This window comes from Eurypyga helias, unplaced genomic scaffold, assembly GCF_000690775.1.
Source record: "Eurypyga helias isolate BGI_N326 unplaced genomic scaffold, ASM69077v1 scaffold20731, whole genome shotgun sequence".
In the NCBI taxonomy this organism is placed as follows: domain Eukaryota; kingdom Metazoa; phylum Chordata; class Aves; order Eurypygiformes; family Eurypygidae; genus Eurypyga; species Eurypyga helias.
Window position 1 is genome coordinate 2,204 of NW_010233142.1, and position 335 is coordinate 2,538.

The window sequence follows — 335 nt, forward strand, 5'->3', positions numbered from 1 at the left end:
TGCAGCCGCTGGGATCTAATGGGAAGAGAAGGGGATAAATTGGAGCTCCAATGTACCTGGGAGTGAAACCAAAGCTCCTCCCAAGGCTGCTCCCTGCACTTCAACAGAACACCCTGGTCTGGGAGAAAATACTCCTGCTGTTCACCCCCACAGCCAGACAGGACTGGGCACAGGCAGCACTTCGGGGCAGACAAGCTGGGCTGTCGCAGAAGAAAGGGCCTGTATTTCAGAGAGATCGGGAATATGCCGAGAGGGAGGCTGGCAATCCTGCCTTGGCAATAGTCACTAGGCTGCCGTACACAAACACGGCGAACATCTCGGAGCAGCAGGGCAGG

The 335-nt window shown here is 56.4% G+C and overlaps 1 protein-coding gene across 1 annotated transcript in view; it reads right to left on the reverse strand.

Annotated features, from left to right (window-relative positions):
• XPO7 (exportin 7) overlaps positions 1–335 on the reverse strand; it is a gene marked incomplete at its 3' end in the record, with an annotated part of 27,304 nt that overhangs the window by 2,148 nt on the left and 24,821 nt on the right. The window contains exon 22 of the mRNA XM_010161654.1: positions 2–15. Coding sequence (XP_010159956.1) covers positions 2–15 — 14 coding nt within the window. The remainder of the gene's footprint in view (position 1; positions 16–335) is intronic.